The sequence below is a fragment of the Lutra lutra genome, chromosome 5, assembly GCF_902655055.1.
Source record: "Lutra lutra chromosome 5, mLutLut1.2, whole genome shotgun sequence".
In the NCBI taxonomy this organism is placed as follows: Eukaryota; Metazoa; Chordata; class Mammalia; order Carnivora; family Mustelidae; genus Lutra; species Lutra lutra.
In genome coordinates this window covers 115838277-115857628 of record NC_062282.1, presented here as the reverse complement: position 1 = coordinate 115857628, position 19352 = coordinate 115838277, and the positions used below count along the sequence as shown (strand labels likewise).

General features: G+C 38.2%; 2 protein-coding genes across 5 annotated transcripts in view; one reads left to right on the top strand and one right to left on the bottom strand.

The window, feature by feature from the left end:
• POLR3G (RNA polymerase III subunit G) overlaps positions 1-19352 on the bottom strand; it is a 104844-nt gene that overhangs the window by 40977 nt on the left and 44515 nt on the right. For 2 of the 4 annotated variants that reach the window (XM_047730889.1, XM_047730891.1), the window contains exon 2: positions 6023-6124. The gene's annotated coding sequence lies outside the window, so the exon portion shown is untranslated. Of the gene's footprint in view, positions 1-2907; positions 3189-6022; positions 6125-19352 lie in introns of those variants that run through there. The other 2 variants (XM_047730888.1, XM_047730892.1) reach the window with 1 other exon arrangement.
• MBLAC2 (metallo-beta-lactamase domain containing 2) lies at positions 3199-19128 on the top strand. Its single transcript, XM_047730887.1, has 2 exons — positions 3199-4091; positions 15828-19128. The coding sequence occupies exons 1-2, from the start codon at positions 3638-3640 to the stop codon at positions 16211-16213; spliced, it is 840 nt and encodes a 279-aa protein (XP_047586843.1). The 5' UTR covers positions 3199-3637; the 3' UTR covers positions 16214-19128.

Sequence of the window (19352 nt, the reverse complement as noted above, 5' to 3'; positions counted from 1 at the left end):
ACAAAGACAGAACTGGGTTAAAGCCTCAGGTATCTTTCCATTGTCCGTTCATCTACATTATGCTATCTGAAACACACTTCTAGGTTAGCTGAAGATTTTTAATCCCACAGATATCTTTAATCTTTACAAAGAAGTGATTTAGTAATGGCGAAATTGACTGAATTTAAAAGTGTAAAATCAGGACACCTGGGTGGCTCAGTGGGTTATGCCTCTGCCTTTGGCTCAGGTCATGATCTCAGGTTTCTGGGATTGAGTCCAACACTGGGCTCTCTGCTCAGCAGGGAGTCTGCTTCCCCTCTCTCTCTGTCTGTCTCTCTACCTACCTGTGATCTCTCTCTTTGTGTCAAATAAATAAATAAAATCTTTTTTAAAAAATTAAAAATAAGAAGCATTATCTTCCATTTTGGAATGACTCCTGAAAATTCTAATTCAGAACTGTTCTGAGATAGTTTGATGGGTGTAGTTCAAGCCTCCAAGAGTTGAAATGCAAAGCCCATTCTAATCAATTATAAAGACAATCTTGCAGCAGAGCCTGAGCTAATCTCTAAAATTCCTCATAGTACGAACATTTTATGAGTTATGTTCTGGCCTAAATGCATTGTCTTCCACATCTCACTCTGTCCCTTGCACATATTGGTGAGGAGAATAAATGTACAAACAGATGTAAGCAGGCATGGAAGCTGGGGGAGGACTTGAAAGCCAGGTCACAGTATCTTTCCTGATGAGGGTGACACCTAAATTGTCCCAATCAGAATCCCATAGTCCTACTGACCTCCTCCCCATCTCCCTCAATCCCCTCATCAATAGATGAATGTTAGGAAGGTCTTACAATGCTGACCTTCCTTCACCTCTGCTTTTGCTCAGACCTTTACAATTTCTCACCTGGATCTCTAACACAGAACAAGTAAATTCCCATGGCCAGACACCCCTTTCCAATCCACTTCCCAGTCATCTTTCTAGAACATAAACCTCGAAGTGTCACTCTCCTTAACTAACAAAGCTTTGAGTCTAACTTTCTGCCTCTTGTGCCCTGCATGCCATCCTCTAGCCACTCTCAACTCTGCTACGCCAACTCTTGATTGTAGCATTCCTTCTGCCTGGAATGCCTTCCTCCTACATCTACCTGAGCAAACCCCAACATCATTTAAGATGCTGTGCAAATACACTTTTTCCCCACCCAACATGAAGGTAGGTCTCTCCCTTCTCTGTCTCCTCCTACGGAGGAGGAGGAGAGACCTGCTTTTATTACCCTTTTAAAAAAATCATGTTGTAATTGTCAGTTCTTGTCTGTCTTTCCAGTAAGCTCTTCAATTACCCATTCATCAAGTATTTATTAAGCACCCTCTGTGTCAGACCATCTTCTCCATACTGGGCATACAGCAGTGAGCAAAAACAAAGCTTCTGCTCTCCTAGAGCTCACAGCCTAGCACAGGAAATGGAAAGGCCATGTTAAGAACTAAGAAAGGACAGACATTCAGGGAAAAGTGTGATGCAAGCAGAAGGATCTGTAATCATGAAGGTCTCCTTGAAGACTTAACTCACATTTTCATGCTCTATCACTAATCAGAGCCTAGCAAAAGTCCAATAAACACTGGGTGAATTATTGCTGAACTTACCGCCTAGTAAAGATATCCCTCCATTTCTCCTACAGTGGTTCCCCTCTGCCTAGAGGAAAAATACCCAACTACAGAAAGCTCTGTACTTCCCGGCGGAGGGCATCCTAACAAACTGGTCTTTTAAGTCCTGCTCAAATACCACTCTTAAACAATCATTTCCATTTGTATCCTTATATAGCACCTAGTTTTTACTTCCTCTGTGGTATATATCCTATACTGCTTTACATACAAATATTTGTGCATAGGTATTATCTTCCCTCAAATTCTTGAAAACGCAGATTACAACTCCCCCCCCCCCACCTCCAGTTCTATTCTCACATATCATCTAGCTCAAGACCTTGCATGTATGGAGAGCCCTGAACAGAGTGACTGGATAGATTCTAACTAGATTAGGAAAATATTGAGAAAAGCTGCATCCTCACCAAAGGCTTTAGGAGTGTAGGGGAAGACAGTACATTTCTCCTATGAAGGCTTATTAGTAGCTGCCACAAAAAGGGCTTTCTTAATTATTTTTTATAATGCTATCTCATGGGTATCTTTATAATTTTTCCTGGCTGAGAAAGGAGGTTAGTCAAGTTCTCAAGGGAACTGTTGAAGCCTAACTCGATGTTTCAATTGCTGGGAAGTGTTAGGTGGGGACAGGGACCTGGTGTTAAGAGTAGGGGTAATTTCTGTGGCGGGCTGGGCCACACCCAGGCACTATCCACGTTTTCCGTTCTCACAAGGTGCGACTGCCTCCACCTTTACTTGAGCCTTTCTATCAAGTTTCTTTGCTCTCTTCCAAGAGCGGACAAACTAACCAAAACAAAACAAAACAAAACAAAACAAAACAAAAAAAACGGAGGGTAGGGGAAGGAATACAGAATTTCGTTTTTCAGAAGACCTGAAAAACGTTAATAACAAATCCTCTCCCCGCGATACAGGGGAGAGTGCCAAGAGTTAGGAAAACATACAGAATAGTCGGTCCTTAAGCAGCAAGTCTGCGGCAATGACTCGTGCCTGAGCCAATCACACAGTCACCAGATTTGAAAATCTACCATCATAAATCCCCTTCTAACTCACTGCAAACAGTCCCAGGAAGTAGAGACTAGGTAAAATCTGGAAAGGGCAGTTTTCAAAGATTGTGAAGGGATTAGGAGAAGGAAAGGTAGAGCGATCTCCCCACGCCCCTCAATCCAGAAACGCTTTAGTGAATCGCCACCCTGACTTCCCCCACCTTCTCCATGTGCCCCTTTAACTTCTCTCTACCCTCTCCATCTCCTCCCAACCCCTCAATCACTCCCTCTGTTACCTGCTCACTAAGTCTTGAGGCTTGGGTAAAACTGTGCAGCCGAAGTACCGGCCGGCAAGGAAGGGGTGCAGACAGAAGGCGCGGGCGCTGGGATACCCGTTCCACCTCTGGAGAAGCGCGCTCCGCCCTCCACGCGGCCTCAGAGCCCTGTTCCGATCTCAACCAGTAAGCCCCGCCCACTCCCTAGTTAGGCGCCGCCCGCTGGGCCAAGAGCTTTTTAGCCCTTGGCAGGAGCCGTACTCGTCCATCCGGCTTGGCCTGACTCTTTCGGCGCCGGCTGGAAATGCGCTTCGCCGCGCGCGGTGGGTGGGAGGACCTGGCACCTCCCCCGCCTAGCTTCTCGCCTCTGCAGTCAGACCCCCGGGGTGAAGAAAGTGTCCCCTTCTGGGTCTCCAGTCTGCTGCAGTGCCCCTGCGTTAACGCTCTCTCGTGCTGCAGCTGTTGAAGCCGCGACTACTCCCGCGCCTCGGTGCGGGCAAAGCAACCTCTGCTCTCTGCGGACCTGGCTGGAGGGTGCGGGCCGACTCTCCAGGCCGCGTCTCGGCGCGTCCTTCCTCCTAGTTCTCCCCCCGCCCTCGCATCTCCCGGATCCCCCGCCCTCTCCTCGCTCTGCGCCTCCTCGCTGGCTGCCGGCTGACCGCTCCACACCGCCGCAGCGCCTAGCATCTGGACAGCCTGCCAGAGGCACACACACCTACACCCACTCCACCCGACCGCACCCCTGCCCAGCATGTCCGCGCTCGAGTGGTACGCCCACAAGTCCCTGGGCGACGGCATCTTCTGGATTCAGGAACGCTTCTATGAGTCGGGCAACCGCGCCAACATCTGGCTGGTGCGCGGTTCCGAGCAAGATGTGGTGATCGATACGGGCCTGGGGCTGCGCAGCCTCCCGGAGTACCTGTACTCCTCTGGGCTCTTGCAGGATCACGGGGCCAAAGAGGACGCGGCGTGCAGGCCACTGCTGGCCGTGGCCACCCACGTGCACTTCGACCACTCCGGAGGCCTCTACCAGTTCGACCGGGTGGCCGTGCATCATGCCGAGGCCGAGGCGCTGGCTCGCGGGGACAACTTTGAGACCGTGACCTGGCTGTCTGACAGCGAGGTGGTGCGGGCGCCCAGTCCCGGCTGGAGGGCCAGGCAGTTCCGAGTGCAGGCTGTACAGCCCACCCTCATCCTGCAGGATGGTAATGGGCCCTCACGGGCGCGCGCTCTGTCTTTAAGGGAGGGGATTGGGGAAAACTGTTCGAGGGATGCATGCTACAGACGTGCGTGGCTTTAAGCTGGCCCGTTTTGTCACATCGCAGAAACACCACTACTCTTTTCTCCCTTTCCTGGGTAGAAGCCCACTCTATGGGAGCCAAGGCCATCGCAACCTTCCCTACCAGAGACCAGTTCTGGCACCGTGTGGCAACGCCAAGTACTGGAATTAAAGCCGGCCCCACCCCCTAGTCATTTTCCTATGCAAGATACAGTAGTAACACTACAGAGGCTTGTGACTAGGGATTACCCATTCTTTTCCCGAACACCTGATTTCCAGACGCTTTTCTAGAAAAGACTTCTAAGTAATGACTCCTCACAGAGAGTTCATGACATGCTCTGTGCTTTTGAGGCCGGCTGACTTCATCCGGGATGTCAGTGGTCACTGCTGGGTATAAGCAATTCCCACCTGTAGGTTTAGAAAGCCATTAGAGAGCAGTGGTTCCAAATCTGCTCGTGCATCCTTATCTCCAGATAGGTTTCTGTTCTTGTTGTAGCCTCATTAGAGAAAAGCTTGATAGTGAACATAAAAAGAGTATGTGAGTCTTACACTATGACAATATATGGTCTGGTTTAAAGCAAGGCCTGAAAAAAATTAATAAGGAGGTATTTCCGGTGATGCTGAAGTATGTGAACTAATGCATGGATAGCCTTGGGCCTCTGGTTCTGTAAAAGACAGGATGGGGATCAGAAAGAAATTAATGGAATAAGAGCCCTCTCAACCCCAGCACGTTGAATAATTGAGCTAATTAGCCACAATAGCATTATTTGTATATTCCTTTTTTTCCTTTTAGAATACTTTCGTTGATTTCATTTTATCTTCACAACAGGTTTGAAGTGAGATGGCTGACCCCTAATTAAATGGCTTGCCTAGAGTCCACAAAGCAAGATAGTGACAAAAGCTAGGATTGGAACCAAGACTGGAGAGATCAAAGCATGTAGATCATAAATCCTACCCCTTAAATACATTTTGATAATTCTGAGTAGGATATGAAACCCCTTCTCACATTTTTATCTTGAAACCATTTTAATTGCCAATTTTATTTATTAAAACATTCCTTCAAGAGGTAGAAAAATCTGTTGCACAATAAGGCTACTTTATGACTGACCAATATGACAAATATGAAATATTTTATAATAATCAGTTTATCATACAGATGAGATCTTGAATATTTGAAATATCAAAAAATAGAAAGCAAGATTCTGTACCTCACACCCCACTGAAAAAGTCTTTTCATTAAAATTTTAAATCCAAAGATTAAAAAAAAGGCTTGTTAGGTAGTAGTCATTATCTGATAATTTGAGATGAAAGAAAAGTAGATATACAGTATTCTTGTATTTCTTGATAAAGTCGATACTTTTTAGAGGTAAGATTTCCATGCAGTTGATGGTTAATTAGTTGATTAATTAATTAGTTAATTAGTATTCAGAGTTAATTAGTTGTAGCACTGAAACCAAAAAATGTTTGAAATATATTAAACATTTAAATATATTAATTTGTCTGAATGAATAATAAATTACTTCTAATTTATTTACTTTTGCTCCTGTGCCAGCAATAGGAAATGAATGGTGAAAAAATGATAAGAATTTTATATTTTATAAGTAAAGAGCCCAAGCAGGCCTGAATATCATGCCTGAGATCACATATCCAGTTTGGAAAAGAGCTAGGACTAGAATCCAGATTTCCTAAATCCTAGTTGATGGTAGTAATATTATAACATTTTGGAACTGCAGGGGGCCTGTAAGCCTTTGAAAGTGTGAAAAAAAAAAAAAAAAGCTTAATATTTACCAAACACTTAAAGCTGAGAATAGTGTGTTAAATCAAAAGGTGTTTTTCATTTGGAGCAGAATGCCTCACCTCTCAAGTAGTATCTAATTTCCTCTTTTCTCAGGAATATTAATTTCCTTTCTCTTCTGAATGGTGTGGCCTGCTGACTTGCTGTTATCATGATCCAGATGCCTGGAAGGAGACATAAAGTATTTATATGAAAAATTCATACAGTTACACACACACACATGAACAGCACATATCCAAACAGCATAAAGTTGTTGCTTTAATTAGAGCATAAGGAGACTGAAGTCATTGGTTTATTACATTTCACTTAGTGAATTGAAGAACACTTGTCATGAGGAAGCATCAAGCTGGGCACTGTATAACTAATCCTAATGCTGACTTGTAAATGAGGGACAAGGAGAGATCACCATCCAGTGTATCATCTTAGATGGAAAACAGTTCCCTCTACCAACAGTGAAATAGTATCTTCCTCTAAGAAGATAAATAAACCTTAGGTTAATATAGCACCTTCTTCTTGACTGGGCATATATCTTTTTGTCTCTTTTTCACAATATTCAAATGATATGAAGTGCAGGCATTTTGTTATATATGTTTATATATCTGTTATATATGTTTAAACAATTTACCCAGAGCCACCAAAATAATCACAATTATGACAGATGGACTTAAATCATTGGGGAGGTTAAAAACAAAAAATAGATTCCAGAAAGGTAGCAGGTTGAAAAACACATCTAACTTGGCTCCATCCCACACCTGACTAAGACTATTATAAAGGGACCATGGTTTGTCTGTTTAACTATAAATCTATATTGAACTATTTCAGATGCTGCAGAATAAATGTGATGACTGAGTCAGCAGTTTTATCTTCTGGCAGCAATGGGAAATCAAACACCAATCCAGTTTGCACTGCAGGAACCTTAAAAGGCTCAGGAATTAGCAGTAGCTGGTACCTTTGTAGAGGCAAAGGAAAGAATAGGAAAATACGTAGAATTGGTTGAAAGCCATTTAAGAGGCTATTAAAACTCTGGAATGCGCATCTGGTTATTGTGTTCTCTGGGGGTGGGTAAAGCAGAGGAGTTTTTGACTGAAAGATGCTAAGTACTATTGAGCGCAGGATTCAGTATGGAAACTAGAAGAAAAGTGTGTGTGTGTGTGTGTGTGTGTGTGTGTGAGAGAGAGAGAGAGAGAGAGAGAAGGAGAGAGAGAGAGAGAGAGTGAGAGTATGTTCCTTACTAGTCTTCAAGGGTACACCCAGGTCTTTATCCCCCAAGTAGCAAATTGGAAGACTTTTACCTGGGAAATTTATCTAGCCCTGAAGGAAAGACTAAAATGCTGATCCCTAATCAATCTTTGGCTTGATCTCTCTACAGTGAAGCCTTGGTCACTGGTCCCATGCATGCACTACAAGCAGCCTTTTCACCCCCTATCCTTAAACAGGCAACCAAGCATTATGAAAATCCGAGAAATCTAACTTGAGATCAAATACTAAAAAAATAGCATAAAGCAATTTGAGGGTTGAAGACTATTATTAATAGCGTCAGGGGATGACAGAAGCTATTGCATTCAAGATATCCAGGAGACAATAGGATGCTTTAAACATAAGCAACAGAACAGTATATGCGCGCACGCACACGCACACACATACACACACACACACACACACACACACGAGTGTAGGAATTTAAAACAGCAGAGGTTTCTTTTTTTTTTTAAGATTTATTTATTTCAGAGAGAGAGAGCACATATATGCAATAGGGGGAGGGGCAGAGGGTGAGTGAAAGAGGGAGAGAAGCAGATACATGCCTGCCCCATATGGGAGTCGAAGTGGGGCTCAACATGGGGCTTGACCCTGTGACCCTTAGAAGATGACCTGCCAAAATCAATAGTCGCTTAACTAACTGAGCCACCCAGGCACCACTAAAATGGTAGAAGTTTCTTGGTAGAACTGGAAGATAAATTTGAAAAACTTAAAAGAAAGAGCAGATAGGCAAAAATGAAAACTAGGAGAGATCCAGTAGAGGACCAGTTTGGAAAATTCAACATTGGAATAAAAGAAGCACAGGTAGAATAGAGAAAGTGCTGGAAAAGAAAGGATGATAGAGATAATTCATGAGACTATTCCGTAATTAAGGGATGTAAATTTTTAGGTTGAGAGAACCCAAAGAGTTCCTACCACGAATAAAACACACCCAACCAAAGACACTTTATTGTAAAATTTCAGAATACTAGAATCAAGCTTCTAGAAATTTAAATAAAAATGTCATCTCTACAGAGGCACCTGGGTGGCTCTGTTAGTTAAGTGTCTGACTCTTGGTTTCGTTTCAGGTCATGATCTCAGGGTCCTGGGATCAGCTCTAGGTAGGGCTCCACGCTCAGCAGGGAGTCTGCTTATGGATTCTGTCCCTTTCTCTCCCTGCCATCCCCTCCACTCTCTCTCTCTCTCTCTCTGTCTCAAATAAATAAATAAATAAATAAATAAATAAATAAATAAATCTTTTTAAAAAAGTCTTCTATACAGATCATAATGGCTTTGGAGCTAGAAAAGAAGAATTATGCCTTATTTGAATATAGTTTATTTCAAATTGAGAATTCTACATCCATTTCACTAACAGTGAAGTTCTCAGAAAGATTATTTCCCACATGCTGTTACTTAGAAAGTTACTAAGATACAATTTTATCCTACTTACTCCCTTCAAAATAAGGAAGTAAAGCAAGAAGAAAACATGGCATACAGGAATCATGAGATCTAACACAAGAAAAAGTTGAAAGGAAGCATCAGGATGATGACAAAGATGGCATTCCGATAATGATACTATGCCAGGCTTAAAGAGCTCCATACTGGAGCAGTTAAATCATTACTCTTTTGGGAGGATGAGAGGATGAGAAATATATACACATGTAGTGCCAGTAGAAGAATGAAGAGTGAAGAGAGCTAAAAATTCTCGTATTTCATCATGGAAGTCAATAAATACCATCTAAAATTTATAAACTCCAAAATTGTGATACATGATTGAAATCAGTACAGTATATCTAATTGGCAAATCAAGAAATGAGATATAAAAATTATTTAGAGATGGATGTACATAGTAGAGGCAGCTACCAGAAGAAAAATTGTTAAAAAGTGGTTGATTCTTGGGAACAGGATTGGAGATAGAGTCAGAATGGGGCAAATAATTTTTCTTACATTTTAAGCCCTTTTGGAATATTTTATTCGATATATATATATATGTATATATATATATATATTTCTTTGATTAAAAATGAAATAAAAAGATGGGGGATACCAAGTTGGGAAGGAATATTTGAGAAGCCAAGAGAAGTTTAGTATGGCTGGAATCTGATGACAACTGGGTCAGGGTGAGGGCTTAAAAGGATATTTTACGTGTGTGTATGGGTGTGTGTGTGATTATACATTTATATATATGATATTATATATATGGATACATTTTATAGGCAATTCTGATTCTTAGAAGTTTTGATGAAATTATTTATATGAGTGTTATAAACGTATGGGAGGCACATGTAAAGCCACAGGGTAATGGCAGATCTAATGATATTTAGCCATATGGCCTTATCAACTGCTTACAGTTGGTATCTATTTTGATAGGTGGGCACTTATGACTTATCTGTTGCTAAATATTTTGAATATCACCTGGGTATAACATTGGTTATTATCCACAGATTTTTTTTTTACTCAATTTCTCTCACTCCCTTCCTTTCTATACACTTAACGAAAAAAAATCACTCTGATAGCTCCATTATTACACCAACCTAGCTATAATTTCTTTACCTTACCTGCCAACCATATATAAATGACAGTGGTTTGTGATCCCCAGAGGCACTTTAAATCTGCAACAATTACCTTGTAAAGGAGTCTGGCCCCTTATGACTATCCTTGCTAGATACCTCAGAATGGAATCCGTGGTTCTTATGGTAAGTGGATGTTAATTTTTTTTTTTAAGATTTTTTATTTATTTATTTGACAGAGAGAAATCACAAGTAGGCAGAGAGGCAGGCAGAGAGAGAGGAGGAAGCAGGCTCCCTGCTGAGCAGAAAGCCCGATGTGGGGCTTGAACCCAGGACCTGGGATCATGACCTGAGCCAAAGGCAGCGGCTTAACCCACTGAGCCACCCAGGCGCCCCTGTTAATTTTTTTTTTAAAGATTTTATTTATTTATTTGACAGAGAGAGATCACAAGTAGGCAGAGAGGCAGGCAGAGTGAGAGGGGGCTCATCGCCAAGCAGAGAGCCCGATGCGGGGCTCGATCCCAGGACCCTGGGATCATGACCCGAGCCGAAGGCAGAGGCTTTAACCCACTGAGCCACCCAGGCGCCCCGGATGTTAATTTTTTAAGAAAGTACCTGTTTTGCAAAATAGTTAGACCGTTTTACACCCCCACATGCAACAGATAAGAGTTCCAGTTTCTCCACATCTTTGTCAACACTTGTTTTTGTCCATCTTTTTTTTATTTTAGCCATTCTACTGAGTATGTAGTGGTATTTCATTGTGATTTTATTTGCATCTTCCTAATAACTAATGATGGTGAGCATATTTTCAAGTACTTATTTGCTATTCAAATATCTTCTTTTTTAAAGAGGCTATTAAAATCTCTTCTCCTTTTTAAAATTTTTTATTTTTGTTTTCTTACTATTGAGTTGTAAGTATTCTTTATATATTCTGAATTCTAGCCCTTTATCAGACATATATTTTGCAAATATTTTCTCCCAATATTGGGTTGCCTTTTCATTTTCATAATGGTGTCTTTTTAAGCAAGAAAGCTTATAACTTGGATGAAGCCCAATTAGTCATTTTTCCTTATGATTTATTTGTGTCATATCTAAGAGCTATGCCTATCCCAAAATCACAAAGATTTTCTCCTGTTTTTTTCTAGAAGCTTTTCATTTAGGTTTATGATCCATTCTGAGTTACTTTTTGTTCATTTTGTCAAGTGACAGTTGAAAGGTTCTTTCATGTTTATATGCATATGGATATCCAAACTGTCCTAGTCTACTTTGTTGAAAAGATTATTCTTTTTACCTATTGAATTATCTTTGTCAAAAATTCATTGACCATATATATGAATATCTCCTTTTGGACTCTATTCTCTTCCATTGATTATATCCATCCTTTAGCCAGCACCACACTGTCTTAATTATTGTAACTTTATTATAATTCTTGAAATTAAGTAGTGTAAGTCCTCCAACTTTGTACCTCTTTTTCAAAATTGTTTTGGCTATTCTGTCATTTGCATTTCCATGTAACTTTTAGAATGAGTTTTTCAATTTCTACAAAAAGGTCAAGATTTCGATTGAGATTTTATCAAATCTATAGATGTACACTCACCATTATAGTAGCCGCTAGTCATATTTGACTATCTAAATACAAATTTAAATTAATTAGGATTGATTTAAATTAAAATTGTAGTGCATTAGCCTTTTTCAAGTACCATTAGCCACATGAGGCTAGTAGCCACATGTCCAGTAGTGGACAGAGTTGATACAGAATATTTCAATAATCTCAGGAAGTTCTATTGGGCATTGTAGCTATAGGAAAAATCATATTTAAATACCATCTTAACAATTTTGAGGCTTCCACTTAATTGACATGATATATCTCTCCTTTTGTTTAGGTCTTTAATTTCTCTTCATAGTGTTTTTATACTTTTCAGTATATAGATATAACAAAACATCTTTTATTAAATTTTTCTTCCTAAGTATTTTATTCTTTTCGTTGCTATTATGAAAGAAATGGCTTTTTATTTATTTTTTTTTAAGATTTTCATTTATTTATTTCACAGAGATCACAAGTAGGCAGAGAGGCAGGCAGAGAGAGAGGAAGGGAAGCAGGCTCCCCGCTGAGCAGAGAGCCCGATGTGGGGCTCGATCCCAGGACCCTGGGATCACAACCCAAGCTGAAGGCAGAGGCTTTAACCTACTGAGCCACCCAGGTGCCCCGATATGGCTTTTTAAATTACATATTTTTAATAGTTCATTGATAACATGTAAAAATACAATTGATTTTTTTAAAAGATTTTATTTGACAGAGAGAGAGAGAGCATGCACAAGCAGGGGGAGCTAGAGAGGGAGAGAGAGAATCAGATTCCCCTCTGAGCAGGGAGCACAATGCAGGACTTGATCCTAGGACCTTGGGATTGTGACCCGAGTCAAAGGCAGATGCTTAACTGACTGAGCCACCCAGGCGCCCCTACAGTTGATTTTTGTATCTGATCTTGTACCCTGTAACATTGCTAAACTTGTTTTTTTTTAAATTCTCTAGCTTTTTTGTATGTTTCTTAGGATTTTCTACAAAAAGATCTTGTTATCTGTGAATCAAGACAGATTTACTTCTTTTGCAACTCTGTGTGACATTACTCTTTTTCTTGGCTTACTGTACTGGCTAGAATCTTCAGTGTAATGTTAAATAGAAATGGTAAAAGTAAATATCCTTGCCTTCTTCTTATCTTAGTAGGAAAGCATTTAGTGTTTCTATTCAGTGATATGTTAGCCGTAGGTTTTTCATAGGTGCCCTTTATCAAGTAGAGGACCTTCCCTTCTCTTTCTAGTTTGCAGAAAGTTTTTACCACCAGTTAGGGTTGGATTTTGTCATATGCTTTTTTCTGCATCTATTGAGATGTCCATATGGCTTTTTTCCTTTATTGTACTAATATAGTATATTACATTACTTGATTTTCAGAGGTCAAACAAAATTTACATTTCTGGGATAGACCTCATTTGGTCATTATCCTATTTATAAATTGCTGTCTTTAATTTGCCAATATTTTGATAATGATTTTGAGATGAGTGTCATTAGGAATACTGGTTGTTTTTTGTCTTTGTCTACAATTGAATTTGAAAGCTTTCCCTCCTCATCTATATTCTGAAAGTCGAGATTCCTTCCCTGTCCTGAGTGACTGACAGAATTGACCAATGAAGCCATCTTTGAGCCTGGACTTTTCTTTGTGGGGAGATTTAAATTATTTATCAACTTCTTTGCGTGATATAGGTCTATTTAGATTTTCTGTTTCTCCAGTCACTTGAGGTCTCTTCCTAAAAATTTGTCTTTTCAACTAAGTTGTCAAGTTTGTTTAAAGTTATTCATAGTATTCCCTTATACTCCATTTAATTTCCTTTGGGGTCCCTTCTTTCATTCCTGATTTTTGCAATTTGTGTTTTCTCTAACTTTTTTCTTTGTCTAGCCAGTGGTATATCAATTTTGTTCCTCTTGTCAATGAACCAGCTATTGGTTTCTTTGACTTTTTCTATTGATTTTGTTTCTTATTTTATTTATTCCTGTACTGGCCTTCATTATTTATTCCTTAACACTTACTTTATATTTGATTCAATCCTTTTCCTAACTTCTGAAGATCAAAATTTTGGTTAGAAACTTTGATTTTAAACAGATACACCTTTATAAATAAGCATTTAAAGCAATAAATTTTTTTCTAAGCAGGGCGTTAACTGCATCCCATAAATTTTGATATATTTTATTTGCATTTTCATTCAGTGCAAGAGATTTTATAATCTCCTATGTGATTTCATCTTTGATCCATAAGTTATGTAGAATTGTGATGCCTACTTTGTGTATATTTGGATATTTCCCATAATATTTTTGTTAATGATTTCTAATTATGTTGTAGTCAAAAAGTTATTTTTATGATTTTATTCCTTTCATATTTACTGAGACTTGCTTTATAGCCTCACTGAATAGCCTGATGAATACCCCATGTGCAATTAAAACGACTGTATGCTGTTTTAAGATAAAGCATTTTATATATGTCACTTAGGTCAAATCAGTTGATAGTGTTGTTCACATCTTCTGTATTCTTACTGATTTTCTATCTACTTGTTTTACAGATTATTCAGAGAGGAATATTTAAATCTCCAAGCATAATTGTTGAACTGTTTATTCTTTTCTAAAAAAGTATTTATTTTGGAGCACCTGGGTGGCTCAGTCATTAAGCATCTGCCTTCAGCTAAGGTAATGATCCCAGGGTCCTGGGATCGAGCCCCACGTTGGGCTCCCTGCTCAATGGGAAGCCTGCTTCTCCCTCTCCCACTCCCCCTGCTTGTGTCCTGTCTCTTGCTGTCTCTCTGTCAAATGAATAAAATCTTAAAAAAAAAAACAAAACTTATTTGTTGTGGTGGGAGAGAGAGAGAGAGAGCATGAATGAGTACAGGGGGAGGGAGAGAGAGAGAGTTATAAGCAGACTCCATGCTAAGCATGGAGCCTGCATGGGGCTTAGTCTACGACCCTGAGATCATGACTTGAGCCAGTATCAAGAGTCCACCACTTAACCAACTGTGCCACCCAGGTGCTCCTGAACTGTTTATTCTTATTTCAGTTCTGTCAGTTTTTACATGAATTTGTAGTCTCTTTGTTAGGGACAAGCACATTTATAATTTTTTAGTGTGTTGACTTAATGTATATCCCAATAAAATATACCTCTTTTCTTTTTTTTAAGATTTTATTTATTTATTTGACAGACAGAGATCACAAGCAGGCAGAGTGGCAGGTGGGGCGGTGGCGGGGGGAAGCAGGCTCCCTGCTGAGCAGAGAGCTTGATGCAGGGCTCGACCCAGGACACTGGGATCATGACCTGAGCCGAAGGCAGAGGCTTTAACCCACTGAGCTATCCAGGTGCCCCCAAAATGTATCTCTTTTCTTTACTAATAGTCCTATTTTGTCTAATATTATTATAGCCACTCTAGTTCTCTTATTAAACTTTATGTGGTATAACTTTTTCAACCTCTTTTTGTTTTTGACCTTGTAGTTCCTTTCTTATAGACTGCATATATCTTATCTTTTATTATTATTATTTTTTAAAGAGGTAATTTATTTGAGAGAGAGTGCATGTGTGCATGAATGGGGGGAAGAAGTAGAGAGGGAGAGGGAGCAGCAGACTCCCCATTGAGCAGGGAGCCTGACTCAGGGCTGAATTCCAGGATCCTGAGATCATGACTGGAACCAAATTCAGACACTTAACCAACTGAGCCACCCTGGCACCCCTGTTCCTTTGCTTTTTAAATCTATTTTGACAATCTCTGCCTTTGATTACAATGTTTATCCCATTAACATTTAATGTAATTATTGCTATAGTGGAATTTAGGGCTGCCATTTTGTTATTTGTTTCTGTATCTATTTCTTATTTCTCCCTCTTTTCCTCTTTCACTGTCTTTTAGGCTTAACAAATTCTGATTATTACACTGTTTTAATTCCCCTGTTAACTTTTAAATTATATGTCTTTAATTTTTTTCTGTATGTATGTTTGCACTAAAGATAACAATATGGAACTTTTAAATTATGATGAGTAACTTAAGCTAGTACTGATTTAAATCCAGTGAGACTGCAATTTTGCTCTCATACCTCAAAGAGCAGCATTCATGAATTGTGCCATCAGGAAACTTGTACCATGGATGTACTGTCTGTGGTCAAATAAGTTTGAGAAATGGTACATATCTCCCTTGTGTATATCTACAATGTAGATTAGTATATTAAAAAGCTCTCAGAAGCCTTGTTGAAAAAAATCTGCTTCATTTTCTTTGAAGGAAGGGTTTCCCAAAGTATTTGACTACAGAATCATCCTTTTCTTTTATGTATCAGACAACCTACAGAAATAGTGTTCCACATAACTCACTTTGACAAACACCAGTCAAGCAAACAATAGAAATGAAATACAGTCAACTTATTTTTAATTCTTCATTAAGAAATATTGTGTTTCTGAAATAAAATGAAAATAAGTGTCATCCTCTGGACCTCTTTGAAACCAACTGCTGATTCTTTTCAATCAACTACTGGTTTTTTTATTCTTTAAGTGATTGAAGTCAAGTATACAACATGTTTATCTGTAAACTCTGTTTCTATTTGTAGGTGATGTGATAAACCTTGGTGACAGACAGCTCACTGTTATGCACATGCCTGGTCACTCCAGGGGCAGTATTTGCTTACATGACAAAGACCGGAAGATTCTTTTCAGTGGAGACGTTGTGTATGATGGATCACTGATTGACTGGCTCCCATACAGCAGGATAAGTGACTATGTTGGAACATGTGAACGTCTGATAGAATTAGTGGACAGAGGTCTGGTAGAGAAGGTGCTTCCTGGGCACTTCAATACCTTTGGTGCCGAAAGGCTTTTTCGATTGGCTTCTAACTATATTTCAAAAGCTGGGATATGTCACAAAGTTTCCACTTTTGCCATGCGATCTCTTGCAAGTTTAGCCTTACGTGTAACAAATTCTAGGACCTCACCTTAGTATCTATACTGATAACCTATTGTGATTAGTTCTATAAATTAATCCAATTCATTTTGTGCTGTTTAAAATGATTAATAGTGAGCATTTCAAGAAGTGCTTTATTAGAGAAAAAAGATTGAGAATGAGTAAGCCAAAAAAGGAGGTTCTTTGTTTAAATTATTTCCTTCTTCTAAATAAGAAATCACTTAAAGAAGCTCATAATTTGCCAAGCTGTCATCTTGTAATATTTGTCACCTTGTAATATCCAGAAATGACATAGAAATCTATGCGAAAACAAGGAGGCATTTTGCAGTAACAGAAAGAACCCTCCTTGCCTCCCATTTGTTTTATTTTATTTCCTAGATGACCTAGAAAAAGAGGCATAAACTTTTATGTTTATAATCCAAACTTGATATTTTTAGTATATTATTTAAAGGTAAAGGTTCTTGAGTTTAAAATACATTAGTACTCAATACAAACATATAAATTAATATTTAAAATGACAGCTAAAACAGTCCATTGTTATGGCACAGAATTTTTATGCTTCATTTATTTATTCTTGATGTAATTATAGTGTACATTATATGTTGTGTAATTTTACTTACAAAGAATACAATGAATTTTGTTTATTGCAAAGCTTTAAATATAACTTGCAGAGTGCTTCAGTAAAAAGCTACTAATAGCATTGTTTATTATGTGAGTGTAACATTTTCAATCATAAAAGTGAGATTCAAATGTCTGTAATCTAATTACAAATTGTCAGATTTCTCAAAAGGACACTGTCAGGCAAATTTGAAAATATACACATTGAAAATATTTTTTATTATATCCTATTTTAATATTAACAGCTATTATAAACAAAATTTTTCTTGTTAAATAGCAGCTTCAGTATATGTCATATTTTATAGTATCAGAACAATTACAGAGATCTACAACATCCTGATAGAAATCATTCTTTTACTTACCATAACATACATATGTACCGCAGAAGGCTTTTCAGATTAATTGCAAAATATGCATTAGATATTGACTTAGAATGAATTGCCTTTTTTATCCTGATTCACAACACCTATTCCTGTTCAGTATTCTTTGTCTTGAATGAAAAGAAGTCTACATTTATAAAGTTATAGGAAAGGTTTGCCCACTATTTAGTAAAACATTTTGGTTTGGTGCTCTTTATAATTTATTAAAAAGCCTTTTGGAATATTTCATAAAGGTTTTTTAAACAGTTTTTTCACTGCCTTTTTATTATTGACATGTCCAAAACCAAACTGAGATAGCTTTGGAAACCAGATTTTTTAGTATTAAGAAGGTTTAGCAACTTTTATTTGCAAAAAATTGTGAAATGTTCCCACCCTCCACCCACCCAGTTTCTTTAGTCTTTTATTCATTCAACACATGCACACCCACACATTCCACACGCATACACACAGTCACATACATATATACTTGCACAGTATTGTGCTAAACACTGTGGAAGCTTAAAAAGTCAAAGAGACTACATCTTAGCTAGAAGTAGAAGGCAAACAAAACATGAATAATAATATATGCAGGTTGAAGCTAATACAAATTACACAATAGTATCAGGGACATAAGTGGAGGGATGTGGAGTTTGGTTTGGAAAAGATTCCTGAAGGAGGGGTTTTTCAGTCCCATTTGGAAAGATGATTTGGTAGGTGGTCAGGGTAGGGGACAAAAGATCCAAGAATAGGGATGGAAGCATTGCTGTCTAAAGTAGGCTATTCCTTGTGACAATTTAAATTTAATTTTCAGGAATCTTAGATCTTCCAAACACCAAGAATTTAGCATGAGAAAGGTGGGTCTGTGATTGTGTATATAAGAATCATCCTCAGTGACAGACAAGCTATACTGCCACATGCCACCAAATGGATCTTCTCATTCAAGGCAGTTGGTCTGTTTCAGTTGATAGTACAACATCAAAGATACAGATTTGGTTCAGGGCAACTACAATCACTTAATAAGCCTTAAATATAGCCATTATTTTTATATCAGTAGCACAAAAAAACAAAAACAAAAACAAAAACAAAAGTCCTTAACCATTGACCATCTTATCATACTTTAGGACTTAAATAAAATCAGGGTATAGTAGGCACTAAGTTTTATTGAGAAATATTTAAACCCGATGAAGGCTTTCTTTATTTCTTAAAAGTACAATTTTTCAAAACATGTTAATTTTATTTTTAAATTTCCATTTTTTTTACATTATATAAAAACATAAGACTGGTATTTTGCCTTTGTTTCAGTGTGAATAAATTGGGGAAAGGATCTATCATTCATTTAGTGCCCATGCTATGCATTTTAAAATATGCATTATTTAGTTTAATCCTGGCCCCAGTGCCAAGAAGTAATTGGCCAGCCTCATACAACATAACTTTGAACAAAGCTGGTAATGGAACACAGGTCTGTCTGCCTCCCAAACTGTGCTCTTTCTCTTTACCTGCACAAATAACATAAAATTGGCAAAATGTATTTTTACTTTCCCAGATGCCACATGTGCCAAGAATAAATCAAGTGATGTTAAGCATAATAATAGCATATTTTAAAAGAAGCTTTAAAAAATATATTTTCACCCTGACAGTGACCCGTGTTATAATTTATGGTTTTTGGAACTAAGAGTATGTAAGTATAATTCAAAATTGTCAAAATGTAAGACATTTAGGAATAAATTTTATTTGTATTGTTAATAACTTAATCTTGGAAATTCATCTTCCTTATATGGTGTTTCCTTTTAACTAAGAAGTCTAAACTAACAAAAACCTTGTGTGTTATCCTGATACAGTTGAATGAATGATTATGTGTAGTACTTATATGATAGTAATATAATTGTGACATGCACAAATTGTCTTCATATAGTTTTCAGATATGTGTAAGTAAACATTTGTGTGATAAATATTAAAGTGAACATTTTATTTCAATCTCTAGTTGGTTCTTTTTCTAATATTAGCAAATTCCCATTTAATTTCTTACAAGGATATTTCTTACGTGAAGTGCAGTTTTAAAAATGTGTAGTAAGTAAGATATCAAATCTGTGAGCAAGACTAGGGAATCCAGAAACCGAAAATGCCCATATAAACTTTTGTAGTTAATAAATATGGCATTTTAAATCAATGGATGAAAGATGAACTATTCAGTATGTATC

Excerpts from the sequence above, each read along its gene's own strand:
- MBLAC2 (XM_047730887.1), top strand. The coding sequence starts at position 3,638 with ATGTCCGCGCTCGAGTGGTACGCCCACAAGTCCCTGGGCGACGGCATC. Across the intron at positions 4,092-15,827 it reads CACCCTCATCCTGCAGGATG|GTGATGTGATAAACCTTGGT; the intron begins GTAATGGGCCCT and ends TTCTATTTGTAG.